The sequence below is a fragment of the Cotesia glomerata genome, linkage group LG2, assembly GCF_020080835.1.
Source record: "Cotesia glomerata isolate CgM1 linkage group LG2, MPM_Cglom_v2.3, whole genome shotgun sequence".
Lineage (NCBI taxonomy): Eukaryota > Metazoa > Arthropoda > Insecta > Hymenoptera > Braconidae > Cotesia > Cotesia glomerata.
The window spans coordinates 5,013,020-5,035,359 of NC_058159.1; the positions used below are offsets into that span (position 1 = coordinate 5,013,020).

The window sequence follows — 22,340 nt, forward strand, 5'->3', positions numbered from 1 at the left end:
GTAAGCGAAAATCACCGAAAACTTATTTATCCCAAAAGACAAAAACAGAGTCGCCATCTATAGAAAGATTTAATTTCCTATTTGTAATGACCAGATTTAAAGTGCGCGCGCAAGCGCGCGTCTGAAGTTAGTATGGAATCATTTCTTATCAACAGACTCGATAGAGTCTGGCGCCAAGTTCCGTTCTCAAGCCATACTACCGAGTATGTAGTCTCAGATGTTTTTTTTTTTAAATTCCTAATTTTTAACATCTTCTAAACTACTAGTGCTAACCATTAAGTGTTAAACCAAACAACAAAGACAAATCAAAATATTTTAGTTTTAGCTATAAAACAATTTATATAAGCAACGAGATCTAGCAAGTACTAGCCAGTTGTTATTTATCTTTAATTTAAGAATAGAAGATTAAGTTTTTTTTATGTATTTTTATGCTTAAGTAACCAAGATTGTATTAAGGAAAAATAAAAATAATCTTTTCAAAAAAAAAAATTAGGAAAACGGTTGACCCTGAAGGCCATCCCTGCAACTTCCCGCTAATTTCATATTTAGGCGCTTAAAATTGCACCAATGACGTTTTTGAGCTCTTCGAGCTCAAAAATACAATTTATGGGTTATTTTGAGCTCTCCGAGCTTAAAGAGATTGCTTTCCTATCCTTTAAAGCTCTTCGAGCTCAAAAGTCTGATAGAGATTTGATAAGACACTATTTTTTGAATTTTTAAACCACAATAACTTTTGAATGAATAAACCGATTTTTACGCGGTTAGAAGCATTCGACGCAGTTTTTCAAGCCTCACAAAGAATCTCAAATTTTGAATTGATCGCGCTAGGAATTTTGGAGTTATTCCGAAAAAACACTTTTTTCGGTTTTCTTTCGTTCACGATATCTCTCGAATGAATCAACCGATTTTGACCGGACTGGTGGTGATCGACGTGGTTTTTTGAGGTTAAGAGCTGATTAGTTTTTGGAATTGAACTATTAAGCCGTTTAAAAGTTATTCCAAAAAAACCACATTTGAAAAAATTTTTTTTTTCAGTTTTTTGAAGATTTCTCAAAATCTATTGATCTGAATCGGTCCAAATAGTTTTCAAAATCTAAGTTTGGTCAAGCCCTTTCGAATGGCACCAACCGCGATGAAATCGGTCAAGCCGTTCAAAAGTTATAAGCGGTTCACATACTTTCACACACACACACACAAACACAAGTCCAGTCAAGGAAGTCCAAGAGAGAGCAAGCAGTAGAAAAGCTCCAGAAGCAACCGCCGGAAGAGTCCAGGCCAGAGCCTAATCGGAAAGAACCGCGCAAACGGATTAGGCCGGACGCACTGATCATCCGCCCCGCAGAGACGGCAAAGTATGCTGAAATTCTGAAGCGAATAAAGCAGGACGTCCCTGACGAACAGGTCCGTACTACAGTGGATAAGATCCAAAGAACTAGGACCGGGAGCTTGCTGATTACGCTTTCGAGGAAGAGCGCTGACCGAGGCCAAGCCTTACAGAAGACCATCGCGGACATCCTCCAAGAAGACGCGAAGGTAATCTGCAAAGGGCCACAGGAAGACGTCGAAATCCGAGATCTTGACGGTACCACAACCAAGGAGGATATTCAGGCTGCATTGCAAACGGAAATCGGAGAAACCTGCGAGATACCACTAGGGACAATTAAGATTCATAAGGCCTACAGAGGTACTCAGACAGCTGTTGTGACACTACCAGCAGCTGCAGCGCGCAAGATATTGGCAGGAAGCGGTAAAGTCCGGATCGGCTGGACCAACTGCCGAATCAGAGCTACGAGGAGACCAATCCAATGTTTCAAGTGCTGGCACTTTGGACATCTTGGATCCCAGTGCAAGAGCAATGTGGATCGGTCTAAGCTATGTATTAGGTGCGGACAAGAGGGACACAAGATTGCTGAATGCAAAAACCCAGCGAAATGTGTATTATGCGCGGATCAAAGTGCGGAGAACTCGGCTCATCATGCCGGCGCATCCAGGTGCCCAGTATTTAAAGAGGCACTCCAGAAGATAACAAACAAACAGACATGAAGATATTGCAGCTAAACCTAAACCATTGCGAAGCTGCACATGATCTGCTTATGCAAACAGCAAGAGAACTAGAGTTAGACTTAGTAATGATAGCAGAGCCATATAGATACCTGAATACCCAGCCTTGGGAATCTGACAGCACCACCAAGGCTGTCATCTGGTCTTGTGGTAAGCATCCCTTCCAGAGTGTAGTTAACAATGATAATGCCGGCTTTGTAGCAGCAACAGTTAACGGCATCCGTTTCTACAGCTGTTATGCACCACCTAGCCTATCCATTGTTGAATTCACTGAATTCTTGGACAAACTGACCGAGGACGCCAAGCAGCATTATCCGGTCGCGATTGCCGGTGACTTCAACTCCTGGGCAGTAGACTGGGGCAGCAAGCAGACAAATGCGCGAGGAAAAGCACTCCTCGAAGTTTTCTCTACACTAGATGTAGTCCAGCTCAACAGTGGTGATACGCCAACCTATACTAAAGGGGAAGCAAGCTCTATTGTAGATCTCACTTTCGTCAGCAGCAGCCTCATCAGTGGGAAATACGACTGGAAGGTGATGGATATCTACACAGCCAGCGACCAAAAGGCAATTCTCTGGGAAATATTACATGACCGGAATACAAGAAGACCAATCAAGTCACTCAATACCATTGGATGGAAAGTGAAGTCTTTTGACACAAGCACATTGATAATAGCCCTGAATAGTGAACCGATTACTACTGGACCCGCAGAAGAAATGACCAAGGACCTGATGAAAAGAGTTGTCCAGGCCTGTGACGCAAGTATGGTCCGGAAATGCAGCATAAGCCAACGCCCGGCAGTACACTGGTGGAACGACCACATCAGCGTTCTTCGGAAAGAGTGTCTAAAGAAAAGGAGAATATCCCAGCGTGGCTATCGACGACCTAACTCTGCGGAGCTGGTCGCAGAGTACAAAAAAGCCCGTCGATTACTGAACAAAGCCATCAAGGGTAGTAAGAGGCAATGCTGGAAAGAGCTCATCAACGAGGTGGACAAAGACCTGTGGGGTAGGCCGTACAAGGTGGTCATGAATCACCTAAAAGTCAAACAAATGCCGGCACCCACATGCCCACAACTTCTGCAGAGAATCGTTACCGCGCTGTTTCCGCAGCAACGCGAGCTTCACTACCAGCTAGCTCAAGGAGAACTGGAGGACATTCCAACTGTCACGGAAGAAGAACTGACGGAGGCTTGCAACCGCGTAGGGAATAATAAAGCACCGGGATTAGACGGAATCCCTAACATTGCCTTAAAAACAGCTATAAAGGCAGCACCGGCATTATTCCTGGATGTTTACAACACCTGCCTCAAAGAAGGGATTTTTCCTCGAAAGTGGAAACAGCAACGGTTAGTGCTGCTTCCTAAAGGGAAAAAGCCACCGGATGAACCGTCATCTTACCGCCCACTTTGCATGCTAGATACAGCGGGTAAGATATTCGAACGCATAATTCACCAGAGAATTGAAGCAGTAGTCGACCCACTCCTGGCAGACAATCAGTATGGATTCCGGAAAGGACGATCAACCCTGGACGCAATCAAACTGGTTGTTGATACGGCCAAGGAAGCAATCGCAGGAACCAGATGGAAGGGTGGAACGAAGAAGTATTGCCTGGTGGCGACCCTAGACATCAGAAATGCCTTCAACTCCGCCAATTGGGAATGCATCATGCAGGCCCTCCAAGAGAAGAATGTACCAGAATACCTTCTTAAGATCGTAGCAAGCTACTTTGAAAACAGGGTCCTGAAGTATGACACGAAGAACGGTCCAAGGGAGTATGCTATTTCTGGAGGTGTACCACAAGGTTCAGTTCTAGGCCCGCTCCTGTGGAATATTATGTATGACGGCCTATTAAGACTAACTCTGCCAAGAAACGTCAAACTCGTAGCATATGCAGACGACGTAGCCGTAGTGATCGTTGCCAAACATCTTGACGAGATAAACCATGTGTTCGATCTCACTTTCGAGCGCGTTAACCGGTGGATGGACGCAGTGAACCTGCAACTGGCGCAACACAAAACTGAGGCAGTGCTTATTACCAGCAGGAAAGTGGTAGAGACAATTAAGCTGAAAGTCGCCGAACAAGAAATCACATCACAACCTTATATTCGATATTTAGGAGTGATGCTTGATGCCCGACTCAACTTTAAGCAGCAGGTAGAACACGTCAGTGCCAAGGCGTCAGCAGTGGGAACAAGTCTAGCACGACTGATGCCGAACATCGGAGGGCCAAAGCAGAGCAGAAGGGTACTGTTATCATCTGTAGTCACATCGGTGCTTACATATGGTATATCTATTTGGACCAACGCTCTCGAGATGCAAGAATCATGGAGGAAGGCTGGACCAGTATACCGACGGTGTGCCTTAAGAGTCGCCAGCGCCTTCCGCACAATATCCGAGGAAGCAGTGTGCGTTATTTCCGGAACTCTGCCTCTCAGAGTCCTCGCTGAGGAAAGACGGAACCTTTATCATCGTAAAAGGTTAACTACACTAAGCGCTGAAGAGCTCAGAACTGAAGAACGGCAAAACAGCTTCGACCGATGGCAGCTCCAGTGGGACGCTGCAGAAAAAGGAAGATGGACGTATCGTCTTATACCGAGGATCGACGACTGGCTGAACCGGAGTCATGGAGAGGTTAACTACTACCTTACGCAGATGTTGTCAGGACACGGCTGCTTCCGAGCCTATCTTCACCGCTTTAAGCACGACGATTCTCCGGAGTGCCCATCCTGCCCAGGTGTCGCTGAAGACGTGGAGCACGTGATCTTTGCATGTCCTCGTTTTAACCAACAGCGCGATGAATTAGAGAAGATTCTAAAAAAGAGAATTCAACCGGAGACAATAGTAGAAGAAATGCTGTCATCAGAAGCTGTCTGGAACGCCACGAGCACCTTTGCCACTGAAGTGCTTACAGAGTTGCGGTCCATCGAGAGAAAAAGAGCAGAAAACAGAAACTAGAAGGGAGATAGAAATAAAAAACATCTTAGCCACCAGAAGGAAGAGCGGCAGCTAATTCCTCCCCCCGCGAAGAAATGCCTTACGGCGGTACCATGGGGGATCAGAGGATAGAAGAGAAAGGGGTTTAGGGTTTAGTGGGTAGGGGCGTTAGTGTCGAGTTAGTATGACGCTGCGTCGAGTCGCCACATATCCAGGCCAAACAGCTATGCCTAGAATCCGTAAAAGGATTCCCCTACATAACACACACACACACACACACACACACACACACACACACACACACACACACACACACAAACACACACACACACACACACACACACATATATACATACAGACGCCGTGACAACCTCGCGGGGATAGTCAGGGAAGCTTCCTGTGACCTTCAAACGTCGAGATCTGATGAAAACTCGATTTTTGCAAAACGGGGTAAAAACAATAACTTCCCGATTTTTGAAAATCTTCGATTTTCGTAGCGGGAAGTTAAAAAAAAACTACCGAGTATGTATATACCGTAAGCAGAACGGTTTTTTGAGGTTACAAATTTTTTTTCAAATTTATTTTGATTTTTTTTTTATATGATATTTTATAATAGTAGTTCATGCTTTTTATTACGCGTATTACTTGATTATTATCAATTATCTTTATAATTTCTATTTAAAATTATTAAAAATAATCAGCACAAACTATAGCGACCCAGATTTTTAGATTTTAACTTTTTTCTTATGTAAAAAGCGGACGGCCAGAGACTAAATAATATAAAGATGCATGCTAATCTTATAATAGATGGGAAACTACAGTGAAAAAAAGATATTTGACAGGTTGCAATTACACACGCCAGGTGGCGCAAGAATAAATTTTACACGAACTATAGCTTAAAGGGGATAGTTTGCCACCGGAAATGTATTAAATTAAAATTGTCAATTTTTATTATAATTACAAAAAATACTGAAATCCGAACAAAAACAGTTTCACTGTAAAAAAATCACGCCAAGTCCACGTTCATAAGACTATTAAGAAAAAAATTTTATTTCTTTACAAAAGATATAAAATAAAAATTAAAAATCCAAGTAACCGATATGGTTGTATATGATTTTCGGAAATTAAAAAAAATTTTGTTGTAAATTTAAAAATTAAAAGAAACAATTTTGGAACGTACTTGGTGTGCGTCATTGTGTACTTCAATTTTTTTTAAAAGTCCTAGAAGATAGATTTTAGGAATTTCATAAAAAGTGAAATTTTTCGTAACCACGCACACTAAATACGTTCCAAAATTGTTTCTTTTAATTTTTAAATTTACAACAAAATTTTTTTTAATTTCCGAAAATCATATACAGCCATATCGGTTACTTGGAATTTTTAATTTTTTATTTTATATCTTTTTGTAAAGAAATAAAATTTTTTTTTCTTAATAGTCTTATGAACGTGGACTTGGCGTGATTTTTTTACAGTGAAACTGTTTTTGTTCGGATAAACTACTACTTGGTATGTCTGAAATCCGAACAAAAACAGTTTCACTGTAAAAATCGCGCCAAGTTCATATTTATCAAACTTATCACACTTATTTAAAAAACAAATTAATTCTTTATAAAATAAAAATGATACTTTACTAAGAGATGTGAAATAAAAATGAAACAAAGTAATGACATTAAAATTATCTGACGTTCAACAATTTTAGATTTTTTTTTAACAGTTAAATTAGATAAAAAAAAAACCATTTTGACAAAATTGCACGTATAATTTTTAAAACTTCCTAGATGTGAAATTTTTTATGACACTGAAGTTGAGACATCAGAATTTTTTTTAGAATTTTTTAGCAATGAAATTATTATAAAAAAATTTAATTAAAAAATTTCACATGTAAAAATTAATAAAAATTACAAGTGAAAATTTTTAGAAGTATTTTTTTATTATAATTGATTTGTTATAAAAATTTTTAAAATTGACGGCTAACGGCTAACTTCAGTATTATAATTTTTTCAATTAATTTTTTTAAATTAATTTTTTTAATAAAAGAAATTCTAAAAATTTTTAGATGTTGGGTAACTTTATTGTCATAACAAAGTAACGGTTATCACTCTTAAGTCAAATAAAATTTTTTTGCAAATTTAAAAAATAAAAAAGAGCTTTTTGGATGTACTTTGATGATGAACGTAGTTCGGAAATTTTCGAGTTTCGGCAAAAATACTTTCGAACTAACAAAAATGACAATTTTTTTTCTCCGGGTGGCATAGGAATTCGTCAAATACACCCTAAAGAAATAAGTGGCTGTTTAATATAATTTTTCACAAGAGGAATTTTTTTATTAAATTTTTTTCATAAGAATTTCATGGCTATAAATTTATAAAAAAATTTCTAATGTCTATCAACCTCAGTGTCATCTAACTTTAATATCATTTTTATATCAAAATTAAGTTAGCCGATATTTAAAAATGTTTTAACTTTTTTTTTATTGAAGAAATGACGACAAAAAAAATTTTCATTTATAAAAAACTTTAAAAACTGTAAGTGCAATTTTTTAAAAATATTTTTTTGTTCCTATTTAATTATTACAAAAAAATTAAAAACGCCGGCTAACTTAAGTATCACCATTTTCATGAATAATACTTAAGTTAGCCGCCGTTTTTAATTTTTTTTCATTTATTAAATTAGAATTAAAAAATATTTTTTTTAAAATTGTACTTATAGTTTTTCAAGCTTTTTACAAATGAATAGTATATTACACACCTGTGGCAAGAAAATGAGAAATGTCTCAGAACACATATATGTTGCCCGAGGCGAAGCCGAGGTCGACATATATGTGATCTGAGATATTTATTATTTTGCTGCCATAGGTTTGTATACTATTTTTCTGTCCGACAGAGGCGGAAAGCGGCAATTTCGTTTAGCGCAGCGGGCCGAAAGTTGCCACTTTCCGCCTGGAGGTACTTCTATAATGACATTTTTAACTATATGGGCAGAAACCACAGTCAACTTTCGACCGGTCCAGAGGCTGCGCTAAACGAAAGTGCCGCTTTCTGCCTTCGTCGAGCAAAATAGTATACACTCCACGGGAAGTAAATAAGAAAGCCTCAGATCACATGTTTGTCAACCTCGGCTTCGCCTCGGCCGACAATTACATGTGATCTGAGACATTTCTTACTTTACTTCCCTAGGTGTGTAATATACTATTTTTCTGTAATGATTTTTTCAATAAAAAAAAATTCTAAAAATTTTTAGATGTCGGCGAACTTAATTTTAATTTTTTATGATACTTAAATTAGCTGACATTCAACAATTTTTTTTTCTCAATTAAATTACCAGTCAAAAAATAGTATATTACACACCTGTGGCAAGAAAATGAGAAATGTCTCAGAACACATATATGTCGACCTCGGCTTCGCCTCGGGCAACATATATGTGTTCTGAGACATTTCTCATTTTCTTGCCACAGGTGTGTAATATACTATTTTTTGCTCGACGGGCAGAAAGCGTCAACTTTCGGCCCGCTGCGCTAAGCGAAAGTGCCGCTTCCTGCCTTCGTCGAGCAAAAAAATAATATACACTCCACGGGAAGTAAATAAGAAAGCCTCAGATCACATGTTTGTTGTACATGTTGCACAAAATAACAATTACATGTGATCTGAGACATTTCTTACTTTACTTCCCTAGATGTGTAATATACTATTTTTGCAAGAGTTACTGTAAGAAAAATTTTTATTTCTTCAGCTGAAAAATAAAATTTTCAACAAATTTATTTCTCGTCTCAATAATATCCATTTTTTTAAATACATTTTTTCACTTAGTATATTGTACTACTAATTTATTAAAAAATAATAAAATTTTTTTACAAGGTGTGAATAAATAAAAGTAAGAATTTTTAATTTATAAAATCTTGTCTTTATTGATGCATTTTGACAACATAGGCAGAAACACACACCCCCATATGTTTACATACGAGACATTATTTATTATTTTGTTTACCGCGTACACAAATACGCCCATATCTTATTTATAATTAATTACTCTTTTGATAAATAATTAACGTCTACAAGTTCGATGACTGCAGATTCACGCATTTATAATTAAATCCATAGAACCAGGTTCCGGTGGTCGTGCATACAATAAGTGGATAAACAAAACCAGTACCAATAATCAATAAAAATAATTTTCCCCATATGTCATACAAATAATCATTAATCAGTCAATTAGTTAAAAAATAATAATAAAAAATTTGATATGCTTTACTAGTTTTAGAAAATGACCGCATTTTAAATGATTTTTCCGTCAATTAAAATTTTTCCACACGTTATTCATCGTCATTAATCATTAACATACTCATACACCCATTAAAACATAAATGTATATACATATTTATATAGGGGAATGTATTTTAGGACGGGTGATTAGTTATATAGACAGGATAGACTCTTTCTAATAGACTTTGCAGACGGACATAATAGAAATAGTTTGTTTATTATTTATTATAATTATTTTTATTTTTATATTTATATTTATAGCATTATGTTCAATATAATATTTATATATATATTTGTTTTTTTTTCTATCATGTTTCAATTTATTTTCTCTTATATATTCAATTTATTTATATATTTATATATTTATATCTCATTTATTGTTTTTTTATCAATAGACTATTTTCAAATAAATTTTTAATTCTGGACAATGAGAATTTGCTATTAATTTATTTAGCTTTTTTTTTTCGATTATGATCTTGTCTTAAATACATTCCATTCAGCCTTGTTAGACGCTGCTCTTTGAAAATTAATTATTATTATTATTATTACTAGTTTTATCATATTTAAGTTAGTAAATCAGTAAAAATATCGAATAAAGCGTAGAGTCTACTATTAGTAGACGTGAAATAACAATATCTTTTTTTTTATCGGTAATAAAATAGCCGATAGAAAATTAACTTTTGCTTTATAGAGTTTTGAGTATTCAAATTTATTTTTTTTTTTTATAAATTCTTCTGACAGAATTTTTGTCGCATAATATTGGGAAGAAATTTTAGTTTGCCTCTCATTTCAAAACAAAGTAACTGAAAAATTTTCTACCTTTTTTTTAATTTTTAATTTTTTATTACAATTTAACCCTTCTTATATCTTCCCAATACAAATTAAAAATTTCATTAATTTAAACAGTTAAAATTTTTTTTTAAGACAAAAAGTGATATTTTGAAACAAAGTAACTGAAAAATTTTCTACAGAACTTTTTTCTCAATTTTTTAGTTTTTATTACAAATTAACGCGTTTTTTTTCAATTTTTTTTTCATATCGAAGGTTTTCTAACGCAACCACGTATCTCGATTTTTGAAGATAAAAGGGTTCAACTGAAAAATTAGTAATTAATTATAAACGCGTTACTGAAAAAAAATATTCACCAGATTAATAATAAATACGATAGTATTTTTAGAAAATACAATTGATAAATATTGTTTTTAGATGGATAATAATTTTTTATAAGCTATTTTTCACCTCATCTCTAAAATTGTCATTTTTGAGATACGAGGTTGCGTTAGAAAACTATCGATATCTTTCCTTTAAAAATTGAAAATTTCAATAATTTAAACAGTTAAATTTTATTTAAGAAAAAAATTAAATTTTGAAATGAGATAGCCGCAATTTTTATTATAATTTCTTCTTTTAATTAGGAAAACAAATATAGTATATTTTATTCCTTTGAAAGAAATAACCAAAAATATAAAAAATGTACAAGCCATATATATTTAATTTAAATTTTTTTTTCACCGAAAATGTATATCAAAAATTTTTTATATGTTTGCATTCGTATATTGAAAAAAAAAAAATTCAGTTTTTTTTTTCATGTATGAACATATAAAAATTTTTTTATTTAAGTTTTCAATGAAAAAAAAATTTTAATAAAATTAATTTTATATTTTTTTTTCCGCAAAATAATTATACATAGAAAAAAATAAAATATATTTATTTTTCGGTAATTTAACATTGGCTACTTTACCTCCGATTAATAGTCCATATTTATAAAATAACGATAAATAATTCAAAGAGCGCGTGATTATTAATAATACATCTGCCAATCGGTAAATAGTGCAAAAACATGTCTTCCTTTTACATTATATATAATATATAATATATTCATACTTCTCACTTATAACTTATACCTTACTGTAATTATAATATCCTAATTATTATACATCAATAAGAGTTAATCACGCAAGCCGTTAAATAGCAAGAAATAATCTAATCCCTTTATTAATTTTTCGGGGATAATTTATCTAGGGAGCATGTACAGAGGATTTTAAAGTTAAAAGCGACAATTAGTTAATAAAGATCGTACATCAGCGACATACAAACCATTAACTAACGCATTTGTTCAGTTTATAATTATTTAGATTAATTTACGCTTTTTGTCATTCATTTCTTAACATATAAATAATTATTAATTATAATTACAGATGAAGTAATGATAATTAACAGTGTTATTAAGATAAGTATTGCTTCCTTCGCCTTTTATAATTCCGTCGCTAAAACGTCCGGCTGAAATAAATTAGCTTTTAATAATAATAAGAACAAGTTTAAATTATTCTAATATATTTTTACTTTAATAAATGATATATGTATATATAATTTTAATTTTTAATATATATATTTGTTATATTTATATGTATATAGTTCTGAGAAAAATAACAGCTTGTACAAAATTGACTATAGCCGATTGCTTCTACGTTGACGAAATGTGTTGTGTTATTTGTGTATTGGTGTTTATTATATATATTATATAATTTATTATTTTATATTATATTATGTTGGAATCATATTTTATATATTTATATATATAGTTGAAGCATGTAAAATAATATTTATTTATAGCTTCATTAAATAGACAATTTAATCTACTTATGATATATATTAATTTAATATCCTTCGATTTTTGTCTTGAGTCTCTCATTTTTTTCTAGATATGACAATAGTCGTTTTAAACCTTTGATATACCCAATTTATTGCAAAATTATTATTATTTTTATTCATTTTATAAATTATTATAAAATTATTCTTATTAACCACCCGATTTCCAGTCTTTTTGTCTAGTTACTTTATTAAATTTATAAAAAAACATGTTGTAAAAAATTTTTATCAAAAAAAATTTATGTTAAAAATTTAACAATTTTTTGTTTTGATTTAAGAAAATTAATTAATTAATTTTTAACATAAATAATTTTTAATAAAAAATTTTTTGACGATTTTTTTTTTTTTTTTAAGATTATTATTAAAAAATTGTAATTTTTTTATTTAAAATTAATTTAATTTTCAATAAATCCAAATTTATCCACAAAAAAATTCGGATTTCAATTATTTGTAAATTAAAAAAAAAACAATTTATGAAAAAAATAATTTTTCAACACATTTTTTGTAAACTAATTTTATAATACGTAAACTTAGATAAATTAAAAAAAAATTTAATTAAAAAAATATTTAACATAAAAAATTTCTTGACGAAATTTTTTTTTTTAAGATTATTATTAAAAAATTATAATTTTTTATCTAAAACAAATTTAATTTTCAATAAATCCAAATTTATCCACAAAAAAATTCGGATTTTATTTATTGTAAAATAAAAAAAAAAAAAAAAAAAAAAAAAATTTGTAATAAAAAAATTTTAACATATTTTTTGTAAACTAATTTCATAATCCGTAGACTTAGATAAATTTTTTTTTCAAGAAAAATTAAAAAAAAATTTAATTAAAAAAATATAACTTTACATGTTTGTCTCTAGAATTTCACCTAAATTTTTCTCGCGTAATTTTAATTAAAGCCGACCGACAAATAATTTTATTTTAAAATAAAACCTCCATCAATTAACAAAATTAAATTTAAATTATAATTACTCAACTTGGGTAAACATTACTGTGGCATCCACATAAAAACATAAAATAATAACTTTTGATAGAGTGTATAAAAAGACTGGACCTCGGGTGTCTCACTTTACATCGATATCCGATTTAATTAACAGAATGCATTTATATAAACGTTGAATTAATTATCTTGAAATAACTAAATAAAATAATCAATTAAAAAGCAGCCGCGTTTAATTAAAACTTATGCTACTTTTCAGTAGTAAAGTGTGTCGGCATTAAGTGGTATAGACGATTCAAATGTGATGTAATATAATATAAATAGGTATATAACAGCAAGTATAAGACAGTATATTAAATAACCATATCACCCTGTAGTTACGACCACTTAAGCATCTTGAAACTTCTAAAAAGAGGTCACCTGGTAAATTTTTTATCAAGCTGAAATGTAATACACACGTACATTCATGAATGCAAATGTATATGCACATTTGTACATACATACATACATACATATATATTTATATAATATATCTTCATTAATGTTTCTGTAAATGTATCTGTATATGGACGTATACACTGTGCATTTCACATCGAAGCTCAGTGAGCTATTTTAAAAAATGTGAAAAAGTTATATACGTTTAAATATATTTTAGATATTTTATTTATCATTATTATTATTTTATTATAAAAGTAAATGACGAGCTGATGTGTCTCGTATAAAAATTACCGGCTTGAATTTTTTGCTTGTTAATTATAGTTTTAGTTTTGTTAAACTTTTACTTTTACTTTTTAATCACTCGTGAAATATATGCTAAGCGTGTGTTCTAGTTAATCGCTATTATTCACAATAATTTAGTGCAGTCGTGCATGAGTATACATCTATTTTTCAAATGAATTTGATATATTTTATTATTTCCAGACACTGTTTTATTTTTTAGTTAAAAATTGACACAAAGGGGTTTTTTTTTTATCATTTTATCCTTTCATTTAGGCCCAATTAGCCGCACTAATCATTTTATTTATATCTAGACTAGACTATTCAATATTATTAGACTCGCTTTATATTTAAAGGCAGTTCAGACATTTATTTGATTAATCAATTATTAATTATTTATTTATTCAAACAATTACTATTTAAAATGATAAATCTATCACAGTAATTATGAATTTCAAATTTTTACACGAAAAAAAAATTTTTTTATTTTGTTTAGCTATTAATGTTAATAATTAATTGTTAATAATTGCAGAGTGGTCACAAGATTAAATTTTTTAGACAAAAATAATTAAAGAAAAGGTATAAATTATTTTTGAGTTTCTATATAGATAGTCTGCGCATGCGCGACAGCTGTTCTACTCCGGAACAACTCTTGCGCATGCGCGTAGTCTGTTCCACTATCGCCAAACGTTAATACAAGTGTGTTATTAACTTTTTAGGGTTATAAGCTTAGTTTTTTTTTATATAAGCAGTAAAATTACTCTTTTTTTTGACAAAATTCAGATAAATTTGATGGAAATAAAATATGACGTACTAAAACTTTTCCCTTGCAACCACCTTGGAATTTTTAAAGAAAAAAAAATAACCCGTCTAGACTGCCTGTAACTTTACATGGTGATAATGAAGTAGGTGCTTAAAAAGCTTTACAATAATTTATAATTTATAATTAATATGTACAATTGTAAGATATTTGTCGCCTTAATTACTGATATACATCCTTACAGTTACTTAAATATAATTAATTAAATTTACTTTTGTTTATTTGTATTAATTTAAATAAAAATAATACTTAAAAAAAAATAATAATAATTTTAACTAATAATTAAAAACTTAAGAAAGTACATGAGTTTACCATTACGCGGTGAGGTAAAGTTGTGATTAAAAAAGGAGGAACAGATAAATTAGTGGACGAGACGGAGACGGAGAGTCCTGACGGTGTATGGAGTGGCCTGAGGGACTTGTACACGATAAGTTCCAAGTCCATGAATTTTCCTGTCGCGGTTTCACGCTCCGTAAGCTCGGACTTGGACATCCGGAGTCCTGCGGTAGGCTCAGGGGATGCACGAGTGCGTGTTGGTGGCCTGTTCGGGCGATGAGAGCACCACCGAGAAATCCGAGTCTAACACTAGATCACTGATACATCCTACGATCCCTCTTGTATATCGGCCGTCCGTTGTTCTCACTACGTCGGGCGCTCCACCTTTACACAAAATTTTTATTAGAAACAAATAACTTAAGTAATTTAAGTTAAAAGATCCAGTTAGTGACACTGGCCTAGTTATTGATACTTGCAATTTGGTTTTAATTAAGAAAAAAAATCAACTCTAATAAATTAACAAATACTAGCAACCTGCAGTCCTCATGCGACTGTCGAGATTTACGAATTATGAATAAGAAAATTTTGCCTTAATGATTTTCTGGTATTTATAATCACACTGTACATAGTTTGGGTGTTTTTTAAATAAATTTTGAAAATAATAGTGCTACTACAGGATCAATTAGAAATAATTTAATGGACAAATGTGACCGAACAAATTTATAAAATCAAAAAACTATTAAAAACTCCTCCAAAAACTTGACATAAAAAATTGACTATCACTGAAAATGATATTAAACCGTAAAAAGGCATTAATTCTTACTAGAAACCTTGCAGTCACTATGTGACTGCCGTGACTTGTGAATTATAAATAAATAAAATTTTGCTTTATTAAATAATGACTTTTGTTAAATTGCACTGTACTTTTTTTAACTATTGACGTTTTTAAAAATATAAGCTCATCCCGATGTTACACTCATCAAGAGCTTTCATTTGAGTACCCACATCAATTTTTTATATATTTTATATATTTATATATATATGAATATATGAAAAATATATCAAAAATGCATGTGGGTACTCAAATGAAAGGTCTCGATGAATGTAACATCGGGATGAGCTTATATCTTTAAAAATATCAATAGTTCACAAGGCACAAGGTAGTTTCTTAATTATGTTAAATTGCACTGTACTTTCTTAACTATTGACGTTTTTAAAGATATAAGCTCATCCCGATGTTACACTCATCAAGAGCTTTCATTTGAGTACCCACATGCATTTTTGATATATTTTTCATATATTCATATATATATAAATATATAAAATATATAAAAAATTGATGTGGGTACTCAAATGAAAGGTCTCGATGAGTGTAAAGTCGGGATGAGGTTATATTTTTGAAAATGTCAGTAGTTGACAAGATACAAGGTCATTTCTTAATTATTGATATTTTTAAAGATGTAAGCTCATCCCGGTGTTACACTCATTAAGAGCTTTCATTTGAGTACCTAGATGCATTTTGATATATTTTTCATATATACATATATATAAATATATAAAATATATGAAAAATTAATGTGGGCACTTAAATGAAAGGTCTCGATGAGTATAACATCGGGATGAGCTTATATCTTTAAAAATGTCAATATTTCACAAGATAAAAGGTCATTTCTTAATTATGTATCTAGAGATTGAGCATTTTCAAATGCAGCCTAAATACTTATAATACATTGACTATCAGTGAAAATGATATGAAATCTCGAAAAGGCACAAATTCAAGTCAAGACCTTTCCAACGATACAAAATTTAACCATAAAAAACCTATTTTATCATATAAATAGACTGGTCACAAAACATTTCTCTTATCCTCTTAATAATATAGATATTTTTTTAATTATATATATTAAGATAGTTGGTTTTTTGAGAACATTTCATTTTTTCAATTAGAATAAAATTGCAGATGTCAAACAACTAGGCCAGTGCTAATAACTGGGTCTTTTACCTTTCTGTAATGAAAATTTAGATAATATTTTTCGCAAAACAAAAAAAACAGAATCATATCTTTGATATTTTTTATCTCGACATTAATTGCCGGGTAAAAACTAGTGTGACTCGTTTTTTTGATAGTCGGGCAAGTAGCCAAGGAAAAAAAATTTATGACCGAGTAGCTCGTATATAGACATCCTATAGATATATGTATTACACACACATATATGAACCCGTAAATTTATCGGAAGTGCTTGAAAATGTCGTCCGAATGTCTCTGATTTACAGCTTGCTATGACATTCGATTAGTTACAACTTTTCCGACTGCATTTAAAACGGATGTTATACAAAAAATTTTGCTCTAAATTTTTTATATCAATTGATAGATAATTCCTTTCATTTCCGATCCGACTTTTAATATAATGTTTTCAAAATTAGAATAAAAAATATTACATCGGAGATTTTAATATTCAAATAATTCATTTTATTTTCGTATGTAGACGCTTTTTATTGAATAATTAATTGATGAATTTATGATCTCGACAGATATATTATTCTTGACTTTCTGTATTTATTTTAAAGATTTTTACAATTTTATACGACAATATTTATTCGGCTAATCCATTAATCTATATTATTTATTATTTCAAATATATTAAATTTAATTTATACCCTCGAATGTATAAATTTGACCTACATATTTTTTTATAAATTTTATTTATATTTAAAATAATGATATTTATACTTTGCACTTTAAGTTTCAATATATATGCTCAGGCTAATTTTAATATAAAACATCTCTATATTATTTACAGAATTTTATATATTTTATATTAATCAAAAAGCTCTAATTTTATTTTTTCATGTTAAAAGTTACCTTTTTTGTTTTTATTTAAAAAAATTTTTTATTAAATTTGAAGGGGCACAACTAGTGTGAAATTTTCAAAAAATCGAAAATTTTTAATCGATATCTCAAATAGTTTTTGAGTTACAGCCATTTAAAGAGTAGCCGCTCGGCAATAAGTAGAATCAATTTATCTTTTAACGCGTTTTTCTCAAAACAGCATTTTTAAAATTTGCTGCAGTGATTACTCGAAGACAAATGATCCGATCACTATCAAATTTTTTTCTGCATATCGACATTCTAATTAGCAAATTGTCTAACTCCATTTTAGAAAATCTTCCATTTGTACGAAAAAACAATTAATTCAAAATATATTATCACTCTAAAAAACAATTTAATATCTAATAGAGGTATGATATTTTGGTTTGGATCATTCAAATTATTTATAATTAAACTATTGCTACATCAAAATATTAAAAAATCACTCTCTAAAAAATAAGGAGTTAGACCAATTGCTAATTAGACCGTCGATATTCTGTATATAGTTCTTTATACAATAACTCTCCAGTTTTTTGATCTGCCCGAGTAAAAACAGAATTCCGCCGCACCACCGCCGCAACACCGCTGCACGGCTTTTTAAGCGCCGCACCACCGTTGCACTACAGCCGTGAAAATTTTGGTTATTTTACAAGTGCCGTATCATCGCCGCACCACCGCCGTGACAAGTAAAGAATTTATCTATTCGCCGCACTACCGCCGCACCAGCGCCGTGACAAGTAAATAAATTTCTATTCGCCGCACCACCGCTGCACCACCGCCGCACCACAGCTGTGACGCGCCCGGGTAAAAATAAAATTATTAATTTTGACGAAAAAATAATAAATTTCGTTCGACCGCCGCACCACCGCTGCACCACCGCCGCACCATACCACTGTTTGATGGTATATACATTGAAATAATATATTCGTTGATCATTCAAATAGCTTAACTAAATTTTTTAAGTTAAGTATGGCTTGCAGTACAGTTGGCAATGTTCGAGACTTCCATGCAGACGATCCAGGTTCGAATCCCATCACAGTTCAATTTTTAAAATTCTTTCAGAGTATTTCAATAGGCGTACCGCTTCTGTGCAACCCGAGGACGAAATTAAAAATCTACATCAACAATACGACTAAAAAAATCAATAATTTCGCGGTGCTTTGGGCTGATTTAAAAAAAATTTTTTTTTTTAATATTAGGCATTCGATTAAAAGGAGGTTGATCAATAGGTCTTACATAAAGATTTCTAGTCGCATTATTTATTAATTAATTATTGCGTGATAAATTAATTATGATACCATTTTTTGTGAAATTGTAGATATGATTTAGCATTGGTGCGGCGGTGGTGCAGCGGTAGTGCGGCGATGCTAGGGGAAGTAAATTTTTTGCGTGCGGCGTAATAGTCCGCCAAACGGCGGTGGTGCAGCGGTGGTGCGGCGGTCGAACGAAATTTATTATTTTTCCGTAAAAAATAATCATTTCATTTTTACTCGGGTGATCAAAAATCGAATTTTGCCAGGCCAAAAACGACCAAAATTTTGGGTAAAATTAAAGTTTTTTTTTTTAAAAAACGCGCCACTAAATTAAATCACGTGTAACTCGGAAAATATTTAATTTTTTTCTTCAAAAATTTTACTGTAGGTAACCTATATTTTTAAAATATGTATTAATACACCTTAAAATTTTTAAACAATTCATACAGAAGTTTTTTTTATTTTAATTCCCAAAAATCGCCTTTTTTTAGGCTGTCACACTAGTTGTTCCTCTTAATTAATTGTAAAATTTATATATTTATTTAATTACCTATGTAGAGACCGGTATCAGTATTTAATTCTCTCAATTGTCCTGGTGATGATGCCGATACACCTGTTCCACTATCTACGACTAATGACGCCCATTGTTCATTTCTATAATAAATAATTTCATTAAATTTATTAATAAAAAAAAATCCACAAAGTCTTTTTTATTTAAATTACAATATGGTTGATAGGGAAAATAATTTTTCTTCCCAATTTAATAAAAAAAAAAAAATAATTACGCTTTGTATATTTTACTTTATTTTAATAAATGTTGTATTTGGTTTTTCAATCTCTTTTAATTTCGTAAACGAGAACAAGCTTCACGTTACTTTTTTTTCGACGTGTTTATCGCAAAAAAAGCGGATGTAAAGGTAGACATAAAAAACATCATAAAATATTAACATTCGGACTATCGATTGGTGTGTTTTCAAGTGAAAATGTTTTTATAATTTAAGTAAATTTTTTATAGCTTACTACGACATAGCTCACTTTAAATCGAATTATTTATATTTATAATATAATATTATTATATGTATACAGATATCTGATATATTTTTTTTCATGCTTGAAATTCTAAAACAATGTCAAGATATTTATTATTTACACTTCGTTTTTTCTAGTGATGAAAAAAATATACGAGTGAATCTATAATGTGTATTTTATATTTATTGATATGTTCGTGTTTGTGTTTTTAATTGTGTATTGCAGAAATAATTTAAAGCGAGAACGAGTCGGGTAATTAGCTGATAGAAAAAACATATTGAAATTTATTGAAGCGTGATCGTTAAGTTTAATTACGGTAATTAGTAATAAATGCTTCTGGTTCTTTGAATTAAAATTATTTTATTCAATCTTAAGGTTTAATAATAAAAATATTTATTTAAAATTTTTTTTGGACATTTAAAAAAAATTTAATTTTTAATTTTTAATAGAAAAATATTTTTAGTTTTAACGAAGCGTAAAATAAAAAATTTCTAATTTATTTTTTAAAGTAAAAAAATAAAAAAATTTATTTTATAAATTTATTCTATCAGACTTTACTGTAAGCATGTAATCTTTTACGAAAATGTTATTCATGTATTTATTTAATGTGAAAACTTTGGCAAGTGACTGATTTTATTGGATTTAAATAAAAAAAACTTACAAACTTTCTTGTAAGAAAATAGAAAAATCCATTTTAACGTCATTCTTATTTATTCATTTATTTTTTTTTAAATTTATTATTTAAAAAACTTCATTGAGTATCTAATAAATCACTTGTCTTCCAAAATACCAATAAAATAATAATAATAGAAGCAGATAATCAAAGGAAGTAAAGAAGAAGTTAAATAAAGAATAAAAGTAATTTTGTTCAGCTCCTAAGTCTGAGACTTAGTCGGAGATCTAGATATTTGTAGTTTTTAGGATAAGCATTCACCTTACGGCCCTAATGCGGTGCCACAGATCGTCATCCAATCTAGTGAGATTGTATCTAAGTACAGCCTCTCCAGAGCCAAGATTATACGCCAATGTAAGGTAACCCTGGTTCAAGCCAAGCGCAAGAAAGTCCTCGTTTTCGTCACGCTGTTCTTGAGGATCTGATTGCCTTCCACTCCAAAGTAGCAACCCATTACTGCTACTTGTTCTGAATCTCATGTTTATGTCCACTCGGTAACTTATTATCCTGGATAAAGTTTTATTTTTATTGTAATTATAATTATAATTGTTTACTTGCTTGTTAAAATTTAAAATTTGTCATTTAAGTTGCTTAAATAAATTCTTTTCCGGATTTTAATTAAAAATTTATTTATTTATTTTTTTTTTTTTTAATAATAATTATTGTATGTAAAAATGTTTTTGATTGAAATAAATGGTTTAAATATTTTTGAGAATAATGAAATTTCGATTTTTTAAGTTAATTATTGTGATTTAAAGGTTGAAACAATTTTTTTACTGCTCTCTGATCAATAAAATAATAAATTTTTAATTTTGAACTTGAAAAAAAATTTTTAAATTTGATTTAAAAATATTATGTAGATATTAATTAATTAGATATTACTTAATTAATTAATTAAATTATTATGTAGATATTAAAAAAAAATATGTGAAATTTTTTAAAAATATTTTCTTAATTTAATATTAGCTTACTTTTTAAATAAAATAAAAAAAAATTGCCAGTTTATCATATAAAAATCATTAAAAGTTTCTATACAAAATTTTTCAATGAAATTATCATGCATTATAAATAAAATGATTAAAAACTTGATATTTCAAGTGAAACGTGAACCTTCAGCAGATTTATTAATAAAAGATTAATCCCCGAAATAATTATAAAAAGACTAAAATATTTAACCGACTTTGTAGAGATGTGAAGTTATTATTTAATCACTAGTTCATAATTAATTAATTTATCTAGTCAATAAATTAATTAGAGTAGAATAAATAAAAAGTTAACTTTCACTTTTTTTGTTTTAAAGAAAAAGAGGGATAGAAAAAAAGGATTAGAGTAACTTGATAGATACTTAATATAAGATTAACTACCTCTTCATGGTATCAGCATCGCTGTAATGAAGATAGCTGTCGGTTCCAGTGAAGCTGGGAACGCTTCTTTCGAATTTAGTGAGCAACATGGAAACACTGGTGCTGGGCAGGGATGGGAATGAGGGCTCGGGGGGTGATGAAATAAATTCTTCTGGCGCTGGGCATGGATGTGGCGTACCCGGATGACATCTGCACGTGAACCTCTCTCTCAGAGGCCGGCACTCGGCATCACCACACGGACGGGCTTCACAAGCGTGACCGCAATTACCCACGTTTACTCCCCCGAGTGCCTCTGCGAGGATACCGACCTTTGGAGTAAGAATTTTTTTCAATATTGTCAGTCATAAATCGTGATTTTGTTGAAAAAAAATTTTTTTTGAATTGCAGAAAAATCTGTTAGATTTACAGTTTTAGTATAGTCAATACATAGTTATCAAATTTACAATACTAGAAATTTAATTTTTAGTTTTTTGAGAAAAAATTTCA

General features: G+C 30.9%; 1 protein-coding gene across 5 annotated transcripts in view; it reads right to left on the reverse strand.

The window, feature by feature from the left end:
* Window positions 1–14,077: 14,077 nt before the first annotated feature.
* The window catches only part of LOC123259392 (pikachurin-like), a 108,093-nt gene continuing 99,830 nt past the window's right edge, over window positions 14,078–22,340 (reverse strand). For all 5 annotated transcript variants that reach the window (XM_044719879.1, XM_044719875.1, XM_044719878.1 and 2 more), the window contains 4 exons: window positions 21,855–22,162; window positions 20,752–20,997; window positions 19,339–19,442; window positions 14,078–15,050 (listed from right to left, as the gene is read on the reverse strand). In XM_044719879.1, coding sequence (XP_044575814.1) covers window positions 14,902–15,050; window positions 19,339–19,442; window positions 20,752–20,997; window positions 21,855–22,162 — 807 coding nt within the window. In that variant the 3' untranslated portion in view covers window positions 14,078–14,901. The remainder of the gene's footprint in view (window positions 15,051–19,338; window positions 19,443–20,751; window positions 20,998–21,854; window positions 22,163–22,340) is intronic.